The following is a 21,826-nucleotide window of genomic DNA, read 5'->3' on the forward strand; positions in this document are numbered from 1 at the left end:
CAGAGTAATGAGCGTCATCTCAGTTTAATAACCAGAACGTGAGTGAAGGCGATGACCATCGTCTCTGAGCAGAAGCCTCACCTGTCCCCCTGGCAGTATACGCAGCACCAGCCTGCTGTCCTCGAGATGCAGGGTAAACGAGCAGTGCGTCCATCCATCACAACGATACACACGTTGGCCTAGTTTATTGTCCTTCACAGACTTGAATACAGAAACATTAGTCTACCCAATAACACGGTGCAGCTAATTAGTCTATGTCAAAAGCTCAGGTTCACCAGTCGCTTACCAACTCAAGGGTGCAATCCCTTTCAGTATGCTAATGAGGACCCGGCCAATCATAATATCTTCTACACTATGAGGAGTAGATTTAAGTAAAAGCCAGCCATGCAGTCACTGCAGCCCCTGACAAGGAGTTAAAGAATGAATAATATTGCACCGTGCATACAGATGAGGCAGCAGGAAGGGTGTGAACACTTTCTTCGTATCTGTATGTGCCTATCAATGAACCCATCCCAGCCTACATGGAAACTGTGAGCATGAGAAATTATGCAATGCAATATAATGGATGAATGAACACATTGGGATGAACCACGAAGAGAGGGATAGAAGTCAAGACTAAACCGGTCTGTTGAAGATATTGGGAAAGCCAATGCTCAGTATGCACCCGTGTCCCTCGAGAATGTTTAGAATGAATATAAAGTGTCTAACTCACACCTGTCACATACTGTAGGTACACGACAGCCGAAAGCCCTGCTGCACACCTTTTGCTTAGGTTTGTCCCGATTCAATCACATGATCGGAAATCAGGCCGATTTTCAGAGGATGAAAAGGATTGTGTTTTTCATTTTAAAAATATTTTTATGTTTTTCTGCTTCATGCTTGTGCAGCCTCTCACTCCCCCTCCTGCTGCTTTTCTTGGTCAGCAGGCAGTTAGAGTTTGCTACTTAAAGTTGACTGCGGTAATATGATTGACAGTTTTGTAACTTTGATCTGGCAAGTAAAGTCTCTGTAGCTCTACAATCAAAGGCACAAATGTGTTAATCATCGTTTAGTCAATCTTCGATGTCTAGAGGTGGTTCTCAGCAGCGTGAGTGTCAAAGTGTAAATGAATTTGAGTGGACTCACTCATATCAATTATATGACTGTTATGGAGAGTGATTAAAAGTATGGCGTAAAAGGTGATGCAATAAAAATTGGGTGTGCCTACATTTTCTGCTGGTGCACCTTAAGAAAAAAGTGCAAATAATGCAAAAAGTAAGTGTGGAGCCTTTCAATATAGTGTATTGATATGTCAATATTTTCCAATATCATTCAGGCCTAATTTTTTTTTACATTTTTAAGGGCTAAAAAGTAACAAAATAATCCAGAAATACAATGGCATTGCCAAAAGATACAAAAATATATACTTTTATTTTATACTCCGCAACACTCCTGGAAAAAAGTGGAAGAGGAAGTACCGTAGTTTAAAATTTTATTAAACTGTTTTTAATTAAAACTGTTTTCATATAAAGGGTACACCGCATTATTAAGGGGCAGTAGTAGTAGTGGTCCAATGGTGGATCTGCGCTAAAGGGAATGTCATGCCATGATTAGCCAATATTGATCTTGAAGTCAGTATACATCTCGCCAAATGCAATCTTCTGATATGCTTGCAAGCATGACAAGTTGTTTTTCACTGAAACTGCTGTTAGTTAGTTTTGCCTCACATAACCATGGACTTTAACTGCCAAACATAATCATGGACTTTTAACTGCCAACCAGCAAGGCTCATGACCTATTTTGTAAGATGAGTTAATCACCAAACAGACATACCTCCTTTTAAGTACAATATAAGCAAAGCCGGGCTCTATGTTCGGTGTGCATTTCTCTACACAGCTTTTGCTCTGTCATTGAATGCACCCAGAAATTTCTGAAATTAAAACTGCGCAGTAATGATCTCTTGCCTCCAGTCTTTCACTTTGCAATCCAGTCTAGCCTTCTCACCTGAATTGAAAATTAACATGCAGAGGACCTGAAAGACTGCCTCCAACAATCTACATAAGGTGCACCTTTTATTGTGGAAAATACAGTACTGTAAAAAGTACAGTACTGTAACATGTTTGAAGCTTTTGTTCAAATAAAAATTAAAAATATAACTTTTTTTTCGGTATCGGCATCGGCAGATTCTCAAAATCGGGTGACTCTGGTGCAAGAATATGCAATCCGGACATCCCTACTTTTGCCTGCCTCATGTCTTAAATATTTGCAGAAAATGTACTCTACAAATTGACATAAAGCACACAAAACCAGGAAAACAGAGACAGTTGTGGTCTTGTGGCTAGCAGGCCAGATAAAAGGTCCGGAGTTCCAGTCTGAGCTTCGGACTACCTTTGTGGAGTTCCCATGTTCCATTAGTGCAGCTTCATCCTACATTCAAAACACATCTTGGGTTAACTGAAGACTCAATTGTCCAAAGTGTGAATGGTACTTTGTCTATACTGTATTTGTCCTGCTATTGTCTGGCGACCAGTTAGTGCATGCAGAGCCTCTTGTTCAAAATCAGCAAGCATAGGTTCAAAAGGGGGAAGTTTGGAGAATTGTTTTGGCATGCTGACGCAAATTAAAACAAATCAAACACGTTAGACGTCTATACACACACTTTAAAAAGAAGAGTGACAATACACTATATGAATTTTATCTTCAGCAACCGGACATGTATTTGTACAGTTTACAATCTACATTGATGTAGAACCCATACTAAAACGGAATGTCTAAATAGGGATAGACTAAATAGGGATGTTCTGATCTGATTATGTTATTGGAAATCGGGCCGATCTCGCCATTGTTCAGAGGATCAGAATCGGGTGAAAAGGATCAGGAAAAGGATTCATTAATAAAATATTTCTATGTTTTTCGGCTTCATGCTCGTACAGCCTCTCACTCTCCCTCCTGCTGCTTTTCTTTGTCAGCAGTGCAAATGATTGTCAGATCTGTAGCTTTGATCTTGCCAGAGAAGCTTGGTAGCCCTATCATCAAAGGCCCAAATGTGTCAATCATCATTTAGCGAGTAAAACACTAGCGGTAGTAGGCCTGAACGATATATCGTTTAAACATCGCCATCGCGATGTGCGCATGTGCAATAGTCCCATCGCAAGGACGTGCGATAGTTTTTTAATTTCATTTTTTTTAATCCACAAACGTTTGTTTTGAGGAAGGAGAGGGGAAAAAAGCGCAGTTTCTCTTTCTCTCCAGCAAGTCATCGGCTCCTCCCCCTCCCCCTGCAACAGCGGAGTGGAGGGAGGAGGGGCCGAACAGCAGAGCGGAGGGAGGAGGGCCCGTTCTCAAAGTGAAAGCAAGCAATCAACACGTTGGAGGAGCAAGGAAGACTGTATCCAAAAGGAGTTTTGGAAGTATTTTGGCAAGAACAAGACTATAAGGGACAAAAAACAGCCCTGTCGACAGTGCCTCGTCATGGTTGCCCCAACAAGAAGTAATCTGTCAAACATGTGGGACCATTTAAAACGCAGGTATCTATGCATTCCTGCTACGAGCTCCCCATCAGAGGCTTTTTAGCACAGGTGGGAACATTGTTAAATGCCAACGTTCTTGTCTCAAGCCTGCTATAGTGGATAAACTAATAGTCTTGGCCAAAAACCTATGAGACCCAGTTGAGAATTGCTGAGCAAGGAAGGTGGACGATATGCAGACAAATACATAACACAGCTGAAGGAATGTCTTTTCTTTTTATTCATGTGACAGCTATCAGGAAGGCAGGAAATTTGGGAGTTAAAATGGTTCTGTTATTCATCACAGTTATTTGCAGTTATTCAGTTCAATTATTTACAAGTTCAATTGAGTTTGTTTCTTTTATATTTAAATTTATTGTAAACCGTATTTTTCAAATAACTATATATAGTACAGCTGCACATAAAGTTTTGATACTTAATATTTTTGTTGAAATATTTTTACAACTTTGTTGCCGTTTTGCAGTTTTATATTGTTATATTTTGTGTAAACAACTCAGGGGACTAATGCACTTGCACTTTTATTAGTCAGATTTAATATTTAAGTTCAAATATGTTGACAACTTTGTTGTTTAACTGAGGTTTTTATGTATTGTTATAGTTTGTGAACTCTTTTGTCATATTTAATATTTTTGTTCAAATATGTTGACAACTTTGTTGTTTTACTGAGGTTTTTATTTATTGTTATAGTTTGTGAACAACTCTTTTATTTGTCATATTTAATATTTTTGTTCAAATATGTTGACAACTTTGTTGTTATTTTACAGAAGTTTTTATTTATTGTTATATTTTGTCAAAAACCTAGGAGACTAATGCACCTGCTCTTTTATTTATCATTTAATGTATTTGCTGCTGTTGAAGTGTAAAATATTGTATTCAATAAATGATCTATTTTGTGCAGACATGACTTCCTGGATACCTTCATACAGAAATCTTCATCATTCACAAATTAAACGGTATTATATGAATACACTGTGGTCACGGTGTGTTATGTAAAGTATTTCCAAACAGCTATTCAAGTCATTTATTGAAAATTTCTTTAAAAAAGATAGATCTTTTTTTTTTTTAATATCGCAATATAATATCGCAATATATTGCAAACCTAAAAAAAATCGCAACAATAGTTTTTTCCAATATCGTTCAGGCCTAAGCGGTAGTGTGCTGTGTCATCTCATTGTATAAGTGAGAGGCTGTTCTCTTGCCTGGCACGGCCAGACTGTTCTTCCTGTGTTTTTCAAACACAGAGAATAGTCTGGGACCCAGCCCATTTACGGCCTCTCGAGCAAGTACAAAATCAATCCACAAATCAGAGTCATTTGTTCGCGTAAGGTGTTCTTAACGAGCAACGTCACTCTTCCGCGTCGGAATTCGTCTCCACAACAACACAGATGGCGAACAAGAGAGCCGAAAATATGTTCCAATCCACAGTAAAATCAGTTTTAAATTACCAAAAACACGTCGACACAAGTCATTGACAACAGTCTGTCTCGTGCTAGCCATTTTGAATAAACTCCGCTCTCCTCGTATGTTTACTTCAAGTTGCAAGTCCCTCGTCCCGCCCGTCGCTGATTGGTCCACTCCGCTGTCTGTTTGCTGTGGCTTGCTCCTCCCTGGAAATTTTATCCGCTTAATGGTGGCCAGATTCAATAGCTGGGACAGCGGTGAGTCTAAAGTACCAGGCTAGCTGTTCTCAGCAGAGTGGACTCTCTCAATGAAGCATTTAATAGACAAACATTTTTCTACGTAATTATTGTTGAACTCATTTGCTCCCAAAAAAGTATAAATATGTTCTATTTTTTTATTGTTTCAGTGTCCCAAAGACATATTTATACGTTTTTTTTTTCATAAAAGACATCTCTGGGTCCTGATTCAACTGAGCTCCAAAGCACAATGCTAAAAATCCATTTTAAAGCAATAAAACTGGCCACTGGAGGGCAGTAGCGCATTTGGTAAGACTCGCAACCCGATTCAACAGCAACGAACAGTCGTAGCGCTGCCGGAATGATGCCAGGCGGCAGATGATCGAGCAGAACGAGCGGGACCATCAGTGCAGCAGGCTCGCCGAGCAGACACCGCAAAGACTCAAAAAAAATCAACGAATCAAGGCAACGATGAGGGAAAAGTTTACCCGGCTGACGCGGCGACAACAGCGTCATCTTGGCGACAACAGCGTCATCTCTCAGTTAGTTATGTGTAAATAAATTGTTACTTTGCTATCAAAAGTTCTATTTGTCTTGTTCTTTATGATATTTTGTAAAAGGAAAACATTATTCAGATGTTTGGGATGTAACGAAAGCAAAAACTAGTTGTGTTAAAGTCAAAGTTAAGTTTGAAATGTACGCTTTCACAAAAAGCTCAATTTCTCTGTTTTTTCATCAGAAATTGGAAAATTGCTCAAACTAAGCTATTTTCTAATGCTGATTTCTAAAGAATGGAAAAAGATATGAACTTACTTTTTTTCCTGCTGAAAGAAGAGAGTATAATCTTTCTTTTGGTGGGTGCCGTGTTTATATAGCAATAGAACATAATTTTTTGTGGGCCTTGCAAAATCAGTCAAAATCCAGTAAAACGGCCGGGAGCAAAGAGCCTTGCTCTGGTGAAAATGGCTGGGAGTGAATAAGTTAAAAATAATTCACATTATGAAGGCGGCACGGTGGGACAGTAACATATTTAACAACAATATCTAACAACATTTTTTCGGATCGGGACTCTGTATCGGGAGATTCCCAAATGAGGTGACTTGATTGCAAAAATATGCGATCAGGATAACGGTTATCCTGATCGCATATTTTTGCAATCAAGTCACCAGTGGTGGGAGGGTCTCTGACTCAGAGACCCTCCCACCACAGTCTCCTAAAATCCTGTGGGAAACACTGTAACCCTACTCTTTAATGATCTATTTCTACATTCAAAGGTTCACTGGCAAAGCTGATGGTATTAAATAATGAAACAGCCACTGTAAAAGGAATCAAAATTAGAAAAAGCACATTTGCAACACTCTTAATTGGGGAGCATAGAGCTTGCCAAAACCCCTCCACACAAATCATATCAGGCCATGCTGTCTAGTCTCGTACACCTCAGTGGACAACATGTCTGTTCCAGGCAGAGCCACTGCGGCAGTCTTTTCAAAAATGAGAAGAAACACTTTTTTGTATTCTTCAGGGTGTGACACTTTGTATAACATCAAACTTGTCAGGAAAAGCATGAAAGAAAAGCAAGAAATCACAGGTTTCAAGGAATCTTTTGAGTATTTCTATAATCACCAGGTAGTCCATATTTCATGACTTCATGTTATAGTAAGATTATTTCATACATGTTATTGAGAAAAATCTAAACAAATTTTGATAAGAATAAATATGAAAATTTGAACACTGTTGCAGTGTTAAACAATCTCCATTGGCATAATAGCGTGTCCGGTCACCACCTTTTCATGCATATTGCATCCGATCCCTAGGCTTTGGAAAAACAGGAAGTGTGAATTGCTGTGGAGTTGTTATTAACTGCAGTGCTCACCGAATAGGATACACCAGTTGCTCATTTGATTACTGCATGTGCATTCACATTTAACAATTATGCGAAAATGCAAAAGAAAGGACATAAAGCTGCAGCAACAAGGTACCCTTTACGGGAGCCTCCTCCCATGATAAAAAATACAAACACAAAGGTCTCATTGTGCCTGTCAAACATTTTATAGCTCTACAGTATTCTCAATAAATCTGTCAATTAAAATTAAATGATTTTGTGCTGGGAGGCAAAACTAACGGCTGCAGAGTGGATAGGGCATAGCTGACAGGAGATAGAAAACAATGGTTGTCTCCCCTCTACTTCCTGTTTCTGATTTAGCAGCACACGATGGAAACTTCATTCCAAACCTGAGAAAGTATGCCATCATTAACATTCTTTACATAAACTTGTTGGTATCAGATATGAGTCCATATTTTACCAAACGTTGTTTCAAACAGTAATAGGTGATGTTCGTAATATTCTTTCCTTTACATCTTTCTTTCATTGATTCCGGTCAAGATTCTGCAGATGTGCCAGGTGACATCAAATTGTGGAAAATTTCTAAAATGGAATTATTTACGTATACTGTGTACAGTCAGTCATATCACTAATCTAATCACATTACACATGGCCCCTAGCAAATGTATTAAACGCTACATGATGACAGATCAATTCCGTTTCATTGAAAGAAATACTTTCTCTCTTGCACTTCATGCTCTTTAACTTCATAGTGAGAAAAGAGGGGAAGAAAGACGGGATGTGCAACAATAATAAACGTTGAGAAATAGACTGATTTTTAAATGTAAGACTGGGACTGTCAAAACATCATTTATTATAGTGTCTTTAATCAGCATACTAATTTACTTTTCTTCATCTTAATCCATTCTATGTAGTCAATACTGCCTATTGTCACAAAGGACACACATAATATCCAAAAGACACGTATGTACAGTGTATTACAAAAGTGAGCACACCCCTCGCATTTCTGCAGATATTTAAGTATATCTTTTCATGGGACAACACTAAAATGACACTTTGACACAATGAAAAGTTGTCTGTTTGCAGCTTATTCAATAGAGTTCATTTATTTTCTCCTCAAAATAACTCAAAATATAGCCATTAATATTTAAACCCCTGGCAACATAAGTGAGTACACCCTTTAGTAAATACGTACATCCCTAAATGTCCAAATTGAGTACTGATTGTCATTTTCCCTCCAAAATGTCATGTGACTCGTTACAGGAGTGCTGTCAGCATTGTAGCAGAGATTGAAGAGGTGGGGGGTTAGCCTGTTAGTGCTCAGACCATACGCCGCACTCTACATCAAATTGGTGTGCATGGCTGTCACCCCAGGAAGAAGCCTCTTCTGAAGACATTACACAAGAAAGCCCGCCCGTCTCATCAGACCATAGGACATGGTTACAGTAATCCATGTGCTTTGTTGACATGTCTTCAGCAAACTGTTTGTGGCCTTTCTTGTGTACTGTCTTTAGTAGTTACGGTTTAGATATTAATGGCTATATTTTGAATTATTTTGAGGGGAAAATAAATCAACTCTATTATATAAGCTGTACACAGACTACTTTTCATTGTGTCAAGGTGTAATTTTGTCAGTGTTGCCCCATGACAAGATATACTTAAATACCTACAGAAATGCGAGGGGTGTATTCACTTTTGTGATACACTGTATGACCACATGAGGGCAAAGTAATAAACATGTTGCACATTTAGTGATTAACAGTTAAATGTACTGACATTAGCCAAACAGATGAGCCACGTTACACTAAGAATGAATCATAGCTGCCATTTCTGTTTCTGTGGTCATCACACTTTCCCTCTAAGCAACCCTTTGCGCACTTCTGGAATACTTCAGATTATAAATACTTCCCTCCAAACAGGAGAGTTTCCTCAGACTTTAAAAACTGCAGTAATAAAACCTCTCCTAAAAAAACCTAATCTGGATGCCTCAACCATTAGTAATTACAGGCCAATATCAAATCTGACATTCCTGGGGAAAATTATCGAAAGGGTTGTGTTTGAACAGATCCAGACTTTTATGATCCAAAACAATCTTTTTGACTCATTTCAGTCTGGATTTCGGCCACAACACAGCACCGAGACTGTGCTTATCAAAGTCCTAAATGATATTCGTCGGAATACCGATGCAGGCAAATCATCTGTTCTGCTACTATTGGATCTCAGCGCCGCATTTGACACGGTTGATCACAACATACTACTCAGCAGATTGGAACAGTGGGTAGGGCTTACTGACACTATTCTTCAGTGGTTCACATCCTATTTACATGATAGGGATTTCTTTGTGTCAATCGGAAATTATCAGTCAGAACGAACCAAATTCACTTGTGGAGTCCCTCAAGGGTCAATTCTTGGACCACTCTTATTTAACATCTATATGCTTCCGTTAGCTCAGATAATGGAACAGTATGACATCTCCTATCACGCCTATGCAGATGACACACAACTGTACATTTCTGTGTCCCCACATGATTATAGTCCCTTAGTCTCCCTGAGTAAATGCATTCATCAAATCAATGAATGGATGTGCCAGAATTTTCTCCAGTTAAATGTGGAGAAAACAGAGGTGATCATTTTTGGGCCAAAAAAGGAAAGGTCAAAGATAAGCAGCCAACTTAGCACAATGTCACTTACAGCTACAAATCAAGTCAGAAACCTGGGCGTAATTATTGACTCAGACCTAAAATTTGATAACCATCTAAAGTCCGTCACTAAATCCGCTTATTACCACCTAAAAAATATAACCAGAATTAAGGGGCTTCTGACTCAACAAGACATGGAAAAACTTATGCATGCATTCGTTTTCAGCAGATTGGACTACTGCAACGGTATATTTACAGGTCTTGATAAAAAATCAGTCAGGAAGCTGCAGCTAGTACAGAATGCTGCAGCCAGAGTCCTCACAAATACAAGGAAGCTGGACCACATTACACCGGTTTTGAAATCGCTACACTGGCTTCCGGTGAGTCAAAGGATAGACTATAAAATACTACTGCTCGTCTACAAAACACTTAATGGCCTTGGACCAAAATACATGCTTGACTTGTTAGATTCCTATGAGACATCTAGACCCCTAAGGTCGTCTGGAACGGGTCTTCTGCATGTTCCAAGAACAAGAACCAAGCAGGGTGAGGCAGCATTTAGTTATTATGCTCCTCACCTCTGGAACAAGTTACCCGAACGTCTGAAGTATGCTCAAACTGGTAGCTCCTTTAAATCAGGGCTAAAAACGCTTTTGTTTAGCACTGCATATCCATAACTGTCTATATATTTCAATCTACCTGCCTTCTATTCCTCTTGTGCTTATCTCCATTGCTGATTTCAATGATTATTAGTAGTAGTAGTTTTTGCTTTATTTCTATTTTTGTTTTATTTTTATTTATTTATTTTTATTCTGTGATTAAATGCGATCTTTTGTCTTGGTTTTTACGTTGTGTTGATTTAAATGTGATTTTTATGGTTTTCATGTGATGTAAAGCACTTTGAATTGCCTTGTGTTGAATTGTGCTATATAAATAAATTTGCCTTGCCTTGCCTCGCCTTGCCTTATCTATCAATCGCATTGGCAACGCAGATGAGGCAGACACTGATCGAGTGGGGCCGCCGTATTTTGCTGTCAAAAAGAGCGGCCGATGTGTGCATGTGCGTAGTAGTTTTCCCACGGTTTTAGTTTAGTTTTCCCCGTTAATTTTAGAAACCCTTTTGAGAAGATGGCAAAAAGAAAAAAAGACGAGGACTTTTCAGCAGGAATGGACAGAGGAATTTGCCTTTGTGGTGAGAGAGCAGGTTCTGCGGTGTGTCTAATATGCAATGATAAAATTGCATCTATGAAAAGGTCAAATATAAAGCGGCACTTCGACACCCGCCATACTACATTTGCATTGAAATATCCGGCGGGGGACAACAGGAAGAAAGCATGTCAAGAGCTTCTTACAAGAGTGCAAGCTAGTCAGTAGCAACTCTGTGTTTGAACCAAACAAGGTGACTGGAATTCGGCTAGCTATGCTGGCGCTCTAGCAATTGTGAGAAACGGGAAGCCATTCACAGATGGGGAGTACGCCGAAGCATTCATGCTTGATGTTGCCAATGAACTTTTTGACAACTTTTCGGATAAAGACAAGATTATTAAACGGATAAAAGACATGCCCCTGTCAGCAAGAATTGCTCACGATCGTACCGTCATGATGTCAAATCAAATTGAGGCAACGCAAGTGAAGGACATAAATACGGCTCCATTTTTTCACTCGCTTTGGATGAGTCAACGGACGTAAGCAATTTACAGTGCCTTGCAAAAGTATTCGGCCCCCTTGAACCTTGCAACCTTTCGCCACATTTCAGGCTTCAAACATAAAGATATAAAATTTTAATTTTTTGTCAAGAATCAACAACAAGTGGGACACAATCGTGAAGTGGAACAAAATTTATTGGATAATTTAAACTTTTTTAACAAATAAAAAACTGAAAAGTGGGGCGTGCAATATTATTTGGCCCCCTTGCGTTAATACTTTGTAGCGCCACCTTTTGCTCCAATTACAGCTGCAAGTCGCTTGGGGTATGTTTCTATCAGTTTTGCACATCGAGAGACTGACATTCTTGCCCATTCTTCCTTGCAAAACAGCTCGAGCTCAGTGAGGTTGGATGGAGAGTGTTTGTGAACAGCAGTCTTCAGCTCTTTCCACAGATTCTCGATTGGATTCAGGTCTGGACTTTGACTTGGCCATTCTAACACCTGGATACGTTTATTTTTGAACCATTCCATTTATGTTTTGGATCATTGTCCTGTTGGAAGATGAATCTCCGTCCCAGTCTCAGGTCTTGTGCAGATACCAACAGGTTTTCTTCCAGAATGTTCCTGTATTTGGCTGCATCCATTTCCCGTCAATTTTAACCATCTTCCCTGTCCCTGCTGAAGAAAAGCAGGCCCAAACCATGATGCTGCCACCACCATGTTTGACAGTGGGGATGGTGTGTTCAGGGTGATGAGCTGTGTTGCTTTTACGCCAAACATATCGTTTTGCATTGTGGCCAAAAAGTTCAATTTTGGTTTCATCCGACCGGAGCACCTTCTTCCACATGTTTGGTGTGTCTCCCAGTGGGCTTGTGGCAAACTTTAAACGAGACTTTTTATGGATATCTTTGAGAAATGGCTTTCTTCTTTCCACTCTTCCATAAAGGCCAGATTTGTGCAGTGTACGACTGATTGTTGTCCTATGGACAGACTCTCCCACCTCAGCTGTAGATCTCTGCAGTTCATCCAGAGTGATCATGGGCCTCTTGGCTGCATCTCTGATCAGTTTTCTCCTTGTTTGAGAAGAAAGTTTGGAAGGACGGCCGGGTCTTGGTAGATTTGCAGTGGTCTGATGCTCCTTCCATTTCAATATGATGGCTTGCACAGTGCTCTTAGAGATGTTTAAAGCTTGGGAAATCTTTTTGTATCCAAATCCGGCTTTAAACTTCTCCACAACAGTATCTCGGACCTGCCTGGTGTGTTCCTTGGTTTTCATAGTGCTCTCTGCACTTTAAACAGAATCCTGAGACTATCACAGAGCAGGTGCATTTATACGGAGACTTGATTACACACATTTGGATTCTATTTATCATCATCGGTCATTTAGGACAACATTGGATCATTAAGAGATCCTCACTGAACTTCTGGAGTGAGTTTGCTGCACTGAGAGTAAAGGGGCCGAATAATATTGCACGCCCCACTTTTCAGTTTTTTATTTGTTAAAAAAGTTTAAATTATCCAATGAATGTTGTTCCACTTCACGATTGTGTCCCACTTGTTGTTGATTCTTGACAAAAAAAATTAAATTTCGTATCTTTATGTTTGAAGCCTGAAATGTGGCGAAAGGTTGCAAGATTCAAGGGGGCCGAATACTTTTGCAAGGCACTGTGTCACAGTTCAGCGTGATCGCAAGGTATGTTGTCGGAGAGACACTACATGAGGAAAGTCTGGCAGTTTTGGCTATGCGAGGAACAACAAGAGGGGAGGATTTATTCAAGTCCTTCATTGAGTTCGCTAAAGAAAAAATCTACCAATGGACAAACTTCTTTCAGTGTGCACTGATGGTGCTCCGTGTATGCTTGGAAAAAACAGAGGATTCATATCGCTTCTTCGTGAACATGAAGAGAGACGTATCCTAAGTTTCTCAATGCCTGCATCACGCTTAACCTCATCAAGTATCAACCAGACTACCAAGCCATCAGCAACACCACGCAGCACCAGAAGTCGCATTAATGGTAAGAAATATTCATCATTGGTTAGCAACAGCATAACAATGTTATTAAAAAGAATTCAGAAACTAATTGTACTTTAAAAATGTTGAAATTGAATAAAATACACACATTAGTCGAAATTTTAGTTTTAAACATATTGTATGGCTCTCACGGGATTACATTTTTTTTTTTTTTTATGTGGTGTTTATGGCTCTCTCAGCCAGAAAGGTTCCCAACCCCTGCCTTAGAAGAACAATTTTAACTAATGTGAGAGTTTGTGTGCTATGTACAATCTATTTAAAACAAGAATTAAATGTTTTATCTCCAAAATAACAAGATGTAGACATCATACCTCAGACACCAGCCTGACCTTCAAGGACAATCTCACGGTAAAGCGGCAGCTTCTGATGACAGGTTTGTCAGTCACTTAAGCGAATCGCCTTCTCCCAGACGACAGTCAGTCTCTTATCACACTAATCTGGATAACTTCAGCACTAAGTCAGTGAAGGCAGCATGGATAAATGAGTTTACTCCTACGTTTATTGGATTAGAAGGCGAGAGGAGCTTGACCTGGTGGCCCCAACTGCTACAACCCCCAGCTGCTCAGATTCAATGAACACATGAGCTTTGATTGCAAAAACAAAAGATGACTCAGCTGATGAGAAACCCACACTAAAATATTATGTTTACCTTAAACATTAATCTATTATCGGTGCAGTATATTGCAGTATTGACTCCATGCAGGCTCGTGTTATCAGAATTCACCTAGTGATTTATCATATGTATTTTTTTTTATTTTTTTTTTTACAAGGACGGTTTACCCGCAATGATTTAACTCCCAAGACATAATTTACGGGAGCTGCATTTTATATGACAGCAGACTCAATAGTAATCTGGTGGAGGTTAAACGTAAGCCTTTAGGTTCCAGGATCTGTTATGCTATGACGACATGGGAGGATGCAATCATGCAACCACACCAAAAATCATGTTTACTGTAATATCCCAATTGCACAAAATAAAATGTCGCATGCATAATGATGACTCTGAGTGACCCATTGCAGCTTCCTTCTTTAAATCTTTAAACTGAGTTCTCGTGCTCCATCGAGGGACTCATGAAAGAAAGTCACACAAGCTGCAAGGATACTTACACAATACAAAACAAATCTAAAAAGTTGAAGTCATATTTTAACCGTTTCAGGGACAGTGGTCACTACAGTGGACAGCTATTCAAAAGTTGACATTTAAGACCTTTAAACTTTTGTAAAGCAAGTGACTATCTTAAATATTAGCAATTATTATATTATTTTTCAAATTATTAATCATTGTATTTTTTATCTTATGTTTTATAATTATGAATAACTTAAAAAAGGGATGTTCTCACTCTGATTACGTCATGTTTAGAAACTCCGAACCAGGTGAAAAATATCGAGAATTTAAAATGCGTTAATTTATTTTTAAGTGGCAGTGATCAGTGGCAGCTTGCAGCGATTGTTCAATCACTGCCAGCCCACCAGTCCGGTCAAAGGAAGTGAAACATGATCACTCAATGTTAGCCTTCTAAATTCAAATAAATTTAACATCTGTCGCTATCAACGACAGTGAATGAGCTAAGGGCTACAAGCAACAACAAAAAATCCAGAGATACAAAGACTGGGGATGTCTCCCTATCTGATCAGGTGATCGGAAATTGGGCCTGAGAACGTCATTTTTAGAAGATAGAATCGAGCGGAAAAAGATTGTGTTTAAGGTTGTTGTTTTTTTTTTTTATGACTACAAAGCAACAAAATAATCAAGATGGACAAGGATCATGTCAAAAAAAAATTACATGTTTCTCAAGTCTGCAAACGAAGAGAGTGATCCAAAGTATACAGCAAAAGTACCGTAATTTTGGGACTATAAGCCACTACATTTCTCCCTCATTTTGAATCCTGCGGCTTATAGTCCAGTGTGGCTTATTTGTTGATTTATTTGGGTTAATAGGTAACACTTTCTTTGGCAGTGGCGTAAAAAGACTGCCATAAGACAGTCATACTGTAATTATGACATGACACTTTCATGGGCATTCATGACATTTTGTCACTAACTCCATGTATGTCCAGCTCGGATCTTTACATTCCATTCAAAAGTGAGATAATTTGCCGGATGATACAAAATGACATGTGTCATAAGCATTCATTAATGCTCATGGCAGTGTCATGTCATATTTATGATTGTCTTATGGCACCACTGACAAATAAAGTGTTACCAAACACCATAACTAGCAATTAATGAAACAACTGGAACAGTAACTGAAGATATAATTAGCATAGAACATGAATTTTGATTGTTATTTACATCTGTAACAATGCAAATGCATGTTAGGAGTAGGGGTGCACGATATCCATTTTTTGAAACCGATACCGATAACTTCCTGCTCCTCAAAGCCGATACCGATAACCGATAGTAAATATATAATTTTTTAAAAGTATAACCTGAGTTTTTGAACACCTGGAGGTTAAAAAAAAAAAAAAATAGTGGTGGGTTCAACATAGATTTGCCTTTGATCTCATCAGATTTTTCATAATGACATGAACAAAACAGTGCGTTTCACTTCTGCACTGCCCGACAGCCAGCTAAGAATGAATGCACTTCCATAAACCACAAGGCTTGGCCTTTTCTTGCTTTTATGGGAAGACACTCGTCTTAATATTGTGAAAGTACAACAGAAAAATACACACTCAATACTCAATATACAACAAACTGCACAATACACTTATATACACAACTATTATAGGTATAGCACAGCACACTAGCTTGAGCTACTAAAGCATTGGCTGGCTTCTAGAACACAACTTATGAAGTTCTGTACATATGACCATTCACCACAGAAGTAAACATATTTTGCACATCCATCTGTAATAGTAAACATAAAATACTTGCATATATTTCCGAGGCGGAAACGTAACAGACAGCATTCACGACTGTCAATGCTACCACTAGACAAGGCCGAGTTATACTTCCGCGTCAGACCTACGCCGTCAAGGAAGAACAGAGTTACGACCCTACGCCGTAGCCTGACGCGCGCCTCTCAAATTTTCTAACCTTCGCGTCACGTAGACGTGTATGACGTGACGAAAACGTTCTGTGATTGGTCCGCTCAGACTGTTGTTTCCGGTTTAGCGCGAAATCACCGCCACTGTAGAATAGAATCAAACATTATTTTCTACACACAAAAATGGACCAAGCCGACGGGATTATCATTGAAGCGCAAGTCTCGTCAAGACATTATTGTGATTGCCAAATGGCAAGGTCGGCGATTGAAAAAAAAAAAAAAAAAAAAGGAAAGGAAGAACCACCGAGACGTGTGTGTTCGGAATCGAGTGGCCACACGAAGCGGTGACCCAGTCGGCCAAAAACTGCCAACTTTTTATCACTTCATGTCATATTTTTGGTTGGTGCACGTCATCATTTATTGTGTACATATGTTTGCTGCGAGTCTGTGACTTATTTACGTGTCACACTTCAAGTATATCAGTACTTCTCAAATGGTGGGGCGCGCCCCCCCAGGGGGGCGCAGAGCGATGCCAGGGGGGGCGCGAGTGACCTCGGGGAACATGCTTTTTTTTTTTTTTTTTTTTTTTTTTGCCGTACTAGAATAAAGTGTACTTGCACATCCACTCCGTGGGTGGCAGTGGCGCTCTCATTTTCAAAGTGCGTGCAGTATTTTTGAAGTAAGCAAGAGCACACGGAAGAGACTCATGCAGAGCTGGACTCACGCAGCGACCCACTGTCTTCTTCGGTTCTCACGTGTCCGGCCGAGAAGTGCCGTTTTCGGCTTGGGATCGTCACGACCACCGCCCTCACCTACGGTTCTCCCTCGGCCGCCGAGAATGCGCTTTTTTCGGGCCGTTTGCCTTTGACTTTTAATATAGTGGAAAATTAGGAAAGACCACTGTTTACTGAGTCTAAAAATTTTTATAGCGGAGAAGCCAAATCAGTTAAGACGCCACTTAAAGACATTAGACCTCAATCTCATTGATAAGCCGCTTGACTATTTTTCAGCGAAAATGTGCCGAATACTGCCAATTTTCACAATCGTCCCGCTTTGTCAGTGTTATATCAGTAAACCAGTGAGCAATGTGGTGAATCAGCGAAAATAAAAACTTTCCTTCTGTCCAAAGACCCCCCCCCCCCCTTCTATTCAGTTTTGTTTTTTTTTCGGTCAAATTTTTTGGCATGTTGTCCTGAAGAGTAAATGTTTCTAATCAATTTGAATTTGTTATTATTTACTGATTTTATTACATTTTATTTTTCAGTATCAAATGGTCAAAAATGTACCTTGAGTGTATTTTTACAGTTTGGATGTGACTTTTTTTTTTTTTTTTTTTTTTTTAACTTCAGGCAAATTGATGCGCGTTAAGTCTTTTCTGTTACAAGCAACACAATGTTAAAAAAGTTATACTTTATTATAAGTTGATCTATGTTACTTTTTTTCTTTAATAGAAAAAAAGGACACAATGTTAGGCTGAGGTGTACTTATAATAGTAATATAGACGAATGACACTATTTACAGTGGCGGCAGAGAGTTGGGGGGGGGGCGCGAAACATTTACGTCTTCCTTGGGGGGGCGTAACAGAAAATAATTGAGAAGCACTGAAGTATATGAAGAATAAAGCACAGATTTGGTGTCCAAAGAGTTGTTTTGATCTTTAATTTTCAATAACAGACAGTTCACACACACGATACATCATCACTAATTGAGAGTGCCTCGGTGCTTTTTATGGTAACGTTAAAATCAAGGCTCCCAACGCAGTTTGGGAAGTTCCATAGACACTAGAAATCTGCTATGGCTTCCCACTGGCTGGTTGTAGGACACGGCAAACAAATCGGGCTGGAGGGCTTTGCAGACCTTGAACACGGTGCTCGACGCCAGTTTGAAGCTAGCCGCCGCTAGCTCTCTCCACCCGAGTCTAAAACTCTCTGTGCGGCATCAAAAGTCCGCCAGACCGCCTCGAAACAGTCTTCTGCGTCGCCTGCCCCTCAACATTTGTATGTTCAATATTTATTCAGTGTTGATGAGCAGAATATTTACTTTCAAAAGTTCCATCTTGCATTGTTTATTTTTTCTCAGACTAGCGGAAGTCAACAAGCATGCCCCAAAACCTTACAAACATAACGCCACACCCCTCTAGTGGCTTGACGGTGAATTACAGAGCAACGCGTTCCCTCACCGCAGAACTATCGAATGTCGAATGACGCCGTAGTCGCTGCGGCGTCACCGCAACGCGGGAGTATAACTCAGGCTTAAGTGATTGAACTAGGGCTGCAGCTAACGATTATTGTAGTAGTCGATTAATCGATGAACTCGTTTGTCGAATAATCGAGTAATCGGATAAGGAACATGAAAAATTAAAATACCTGAGCTGTGCCTCAAACGGTATAAAAAAATAAGGATCTATGGACAACAAAAGAACAAATGGCTAACTTGCGTAGCAAAGTCCGCTAGCTTAAATGCTATAAAATGCTAACTTTTTGTCTCAGGAAATTAGAATATTGTGTATTCTAATTTCCTGAGACAGTCCTGTATATATACACAGGACTGTCTCAAAAAATTAGAATATTGTGTATTCTAATTTTCTGAGACAGTCCAGTATACACACACCCTCTTTCTCAACACAGACAGTTGCCAGAGAGAAAAAAAAACACATTTTACCACCACTAGACACACTAAACATGCTGGAGTTAACTCTCGTAGCTGGTGGGACAACATTAATGATAGTGTTTACTAAACTTTAATGTTATATAAATGCAAAATCATATTGGAGGTATGGCCTCCTCAACAGCCAAACATGTTTTACATGTCGGTTGGCCCTCCTCCTCTAACCCACGGCCTTCTGTAACTTTTCTGTAGCCAAAGTATTCAGATACCAGCGATTTCGTTTTCTTCCATGGGGGTAAAAAGTTCAGGGGTTTCACCTCTAGCCACTGTGTAGCACAGCTGACTGACTGACACTGAGCAACAACCAGTGGGGGAGTGTTGAGCTTTGCAGCTGCAAGCGAGGGATTTCTCCCTGCATTTATGGTACATAAAAATTAGCCAATACCTTAGGGGTGGTATGACGGAAAATTTTGGCGGTTTTGAAACCTTGACTGTTTCATACCACGGTATACCTTGATACCGATTATCGGCACATGCCTATATGTGGCAAATAAGAATGAGAAAAGTGAGGGGGAAACCCTTTAACACTGTTATCAAGCCATTAAATGGTTAATGCTGTTGTTTTTTTTCATCAATAAAAAAAGTACATTATATCATGGCATATCACAATTGTGATATAAAGTAGCCCAAATCATGATGGAGGATTTTTTCCCCATATCGCACACTACTAGTACTATAAGCCATTGCTGAGTTGATGGTTCGGGACAACATGACAACTCGCAAAGAACATTAAGAAACACACCTGCCAAAATGATCGACTCTATGCTCCTGACATCATTAACTTCACCACATTATTTTAAGGCACATTAAAATATTATTGTATTGCGTATGTGTATGACTTTTGGCATAAATACACTATTTCCTTACTTTCAATATTCACAACATTTAGGAGGTTGGCTGGAATAAAATATATGCATAGCAATACGTTTCAATGGGGGAAACTGATTTGCCACACAAGTTAAGAGCTTAGTGACTGGATAAATCTAACTCACAAAGTCGCAGTATACATTGTTAGTATAAGGGAGGAGTCGCGAATTACTATATGTGTACAGACAGATGTAAGGCAAACAAGGCAGAGCGTAAAAGGAACTGCACGGACTTCCTCATTCTTTAGTCCAGGCAGTACAGCTGCTCTCTCATTGGGTCATTGCGGTTGTAAAAGCTTTGAGCAGAGCTTCAACATTGGGAACAGGAACAAGATGAGCAAGTACTGCATTGTAGCCCAACAGCTTAATCAAAAATCTGTACCCGCCTGCAGGTAAACACATGGATCTCCCAGATGTATGGGGAAACACCCGCAGGGAGGGGAGAGCCAGCAGGCAGGTTGACATCATCCACAGTGAATGTTACTGTGAAGTATCATGTTTAATGTCTGTGTTTATGTTTATGTCAAATTAAGAAACACAAGTATAACTGAGGCTTCTCAGGATGTGTGCAGGCATTGATGGTACTGCAGCAGCAATCACACTATCATCCCACTCGCTGCAGTTTCCTACAGCATATAGAAAGAAGGATATTGAGGTTGCCCCACAGAGGCGTTAAAATACAGACCCAACATTTATTGCAAACTCTCCAACACCCTTAAAGAAATGAACACCAAACACTTCCACACGTTGAAATAAGCCAACAAAGTTGAAGGGTATGATGGCAAATAAACGAAAAACGAGAGCTAGTTTAGTAATGAGCCGCTGGGGCAACGCCAGATGATGATCTTCATCAGCAGGCGCTCCAAACAACTGCATTGCCTCCTTGTCAAAGCCCCACGTCCCACTCTGCGTGGAAAATACAGTACACTCGCACGCGCCACGTTTCCCGACTCATAATGAGTCTCAGCGTTTACGCAATTTCGAGACGAGAGCGTAAGGAGAAACCTTCAGGCTAGTTAGCTTTACTTCCGTAGCAAACCCAACCGGCCGCCGCCGTGCGCCTCGCTCCGGCCACCCAGTTCCTCCGCGTCCCCCTCTTCCTCACCCTCGCTCTCTCCCGGACACGTCCTGGGACTTACCGGTCTTATGTGCTGCTGGTGCCGTGGAGAAGAAGCGACGAGTGCGGAGAGGCTGCCGGTCGCTGCTCCGCCGCTTCGGGACAACAGTAGAACCGATCTGCACACTTTCGCAGCCATCTCTGAAGTGAAAGCTCGCCGGGGAAGGAGACTGCTGCGGGCTGACCGAGACGCAACGAGGGGAAGAGGGAGGGAAGGAGGAGGAGGGGGGGTGCTAGTGGTGGGCGGGTTTGCCACGGCAAAATGATTAGCTTGAACCTTGAAAGCACAAACCCTAGTCAGTACTGTGGTACCCTGACAAGAAATCCAGTATATACTGGATTCTCTACCAGCAAGACCAGTACCAAAACCAAGGGCGTAGGTTTGGTCCCAGCATTGGTAAGGACGATATAACAGCATACCATGCAAATAGACTTTGTGCTGGGGACGGGACATTAATAAGACTAAACAGATTGGGTAAATGGGGTTCATGGCTACATTTCTCGCGAATATGAACCTAATTAATTGATAGGCAAAATGATATATGCAAAAATACGTCTGTATTGACTTTTACTAACTTTCATATGTATTGGTTCAGGTGATACACATTCTATTCAAACGTTTGTTTTCAAAAACTACTAAAGAAATAGTTTGAAAACTTCCAGAATAAATGTCTAGATTTAATGAGCAAATTTATATTTCAATATTTGATCATAACTCAAATTATTTTAAAATACACAATACAAACTTGTCATCCAGGAATGAAAAAATAAACATTTGTCTTAAGACCACTCAACATTGCCGAGAAATTAATATAACACATATATAATGTATAAATATATAAATTAAATATAACTGGGGGAAAAAAAGTCTTAGTAAGCGAAT

At 39.9% G+C, this 21,826-nt stretch overlaps 1 protein-coding gene across 3 annotated transcripts in view; it reads right to left on the reverse strand.

The window, feature by feature from the left end:
- Nucleotides 1–21,143, reverse strand: part of mcu (mitochondrial calcium uniporter) — a 100,020-nt gene extending 78,877 nt beyond the window's left edge. For 2 of the 3 annotated variants that reach the window (XR_009064651.1, XM_057848526.1), the window contains exon 1: nucleotides 20,966–21,142. Coding sequence is in view for 2 of the 3 variants with exons in the window: in XM_057848526.1 (XP_057704509.1) it covers nucleotides 20,966–21,082 (117 nt within the window). In the remaining variant the exon portion in view is untranslated. Of the gene's footprint in view, nucleotides 1–20,965 lie in introns of all 3 variants that reach the window. The other variant, XM_057848527.1, reaches the window with a different exon arrangement.
- Nucleotides 21,144–21,826: the final 683 nt, after the last annotated feature.

The sequence above is a fragment of the Corythoichthys intestinalis genome, chromosome 10 (genome assembly GCF_030265065.1).
Source record: "Corythoichthys intestinalis isolate RoL2023-P3 chromosome 10, ASM3026506v1, whole genome shotgun sequence".
Lineage (NCBI taxonomy): Eukaryota > Metazoa > Chordata > Actinopteri > Syngnathiformes > Syngnathidae > Corythoichthys > Corythoichthys intestinalis.